Source organism: Penaeus vannamei, chromosome 30 (genome assembly GCF_042767895.1).
Source record: "Penaeus vannamei isolate JL-2024 chromosome 30, ASM4276789v1, whole genome shotgun sequence".
Classification (NCBI taxonomy): domain Eukaryota; kingdom Metazoa; phylum Arthropoda; class Malacostraca; order Decapoda; family Penaeidae; genus Penaeus; species Penaeus vannamei.
This window is the reverse complement of record NC_091578.1, coordinates 20629421-20630936: the sequence shown is the minus strand read 5'-3', so window position 1 is coordinate 20630936 and position 1516 is coordinate 20629421. Positions and strand designations below refer to the sequence as shown.

At 42.4% G+C, this 1516-nt stretch overlaps 1 protein-coding gene across 1 annotated transcript; it reads right to left on the bottom strand.

Moving 5' to 3' along the window:
- Nucleotides 1-224: 224 nt before the first annotated feature.
- LOC138867509 (craniofacial development protein 2-like) lies at nt 225-887 on the bottom strand. The gene is made up of 2 exons (XM_070143358.1): nt 421-887; nt 225-315 (listed from the first exon to the last, which is right to left on the bottom strand). The coding sequence occupies exons 1-2, from the start codon at nt 885-887 to the stop codon at nt 225-227; spliced, it is 558 nt and encodes a 185-aa protein (XP_069999459.1).
- Between the last annotated feature and the right edge of the window lie 629 nt (nt 888-1516).

The following is a 1516-nucleotide window of genomic DNA, read 5'->3' as shown; positions in this document are numbered from 1 at the left end:
TCTTTTGCCTTCCTCATATTTTTCTTGACTTCCTGGTTGATTGTCCTGTATTGCCATGGCCATCTTCTGGATGCTTTGTGCAGGCCAAAAGTGTTCGCCAACTTGAGGCCATTGTAGCTGGCGAATTCCAGGAGTTTAAAACCTCTATCATTCGTCTCAGGATTGCAGTAGCTTTTGCATGTGCCTTTCCAGTTCTTATAAGCATCCTCTCCTATTTTGGCATTTTAATCGCCTTGCACAACAACGATGTCCTTTTTGGGAGTCTGATCCAAGACTTCTTGCTGTTGGTTGTAGAAGTCTTCTACTTCTTCATTACTGTGGGTAGTTGTTGGGGCATATGCCTGAACAAAGATGATGTTAAAGGGGGTTGCCCTCAGACGAATGGCGATAACCGGCTAGAAATTGGCCAACAACCCCTGCCTGTTCAAACTGTCCTTGTGAACTGAGAACCCATCGCCCTGCTCACGTCTGTCCTCTCTGCCGCTGTAGTATTCCTTGTGGCTTTCTTGGGTAGATGTTTCACCCGTGTTCTTCCATCCTACTTCACAGAGTCCAAGGATGTGCCAGCGGTATCTGTTCATCTCGTGCATTAGTTCTCCTACCTTGCCTGGTTCTTCCAGTGTCCTCACATTCCAGGTGCCAAGGGTGATGTTGTTTCTGACACGAATCCTGTTGCCTTGTACACCAGTTGCAGACTTTTCACTTCCGCCCTGGTGTACAGCGGTAGGCACGGCCGTTGGTGAGCCTATGCCTGATCCAGCATGGCTTGAGAATTGGTTGTCATCTTCATGTGGCGTGTCTTGGGCAATGACGCCTGGCGAAGCCCATAACCTCTCCAGGCCTGACCACAGCCAACATCCTCCAACGAGGTGGCTCGCCTTGGTCATGAATACGTGGTCGTTTTATATATATATATATATATATATATATATATATATATATATATATATATATATATATATATATATAAGCAAGAATTCAGACTATTGCCGAAGGGGAGAGATCGATTTTGACCAAACTTACAACTTCGAAATAGAAAAAAAAATCACAGAACTACACGAATTTTATTCATGTTTGCCTGGAAGACAATCCATCGGTGGGTTGTCTCAGCCCAAATTTTTTCAACGCGAAATTTGAGTCCAAAGACGGATTCTCAGCGAAAAAATAAGTGAATTTTCAGGTAAGCAAATCGTCTGAACTTTATTTTGCTATATAGCGAATTTGTTGTATTTCAAATTGAACGGTCGTAAAACGCGTATATATTTCAGAGACTGAAAATCGAGATACAACGATTTTCAAAATTCCGGTCTAGCGGATGCTATGTTTTATTTTGAGACTTCAAACTGTACTGTTTAACTGCTCTTATCAAATCACATCAAATGACGTAAAAAAGTTGACTTCATGACGTCATGGGGTGACGTCATGACATAAAAATTACCCAAAAACATTTGTGCTCAAAATATTCAAATTCACTCACTCACTCACTAGACTGACTACAGACTGACTAGACTGGCTG

Excerpts from the sequence above, each read along its gene's own strand:
- LOC138867509 (XM_070143358.1), bottom strand. The coding sequence starts at position 887 with ATGACCAAGGCGAGCCACCTCGTTGGAGGATGTTGGCTGTGGTCAGGC. Across the intron at positions 316-420 it reads CACAAGGACAGTTTGAACAG|TAATGAAGAAGTAGAAGACT; the intron begins GCAGGGGTTGTT and ends AACTACCCACAG.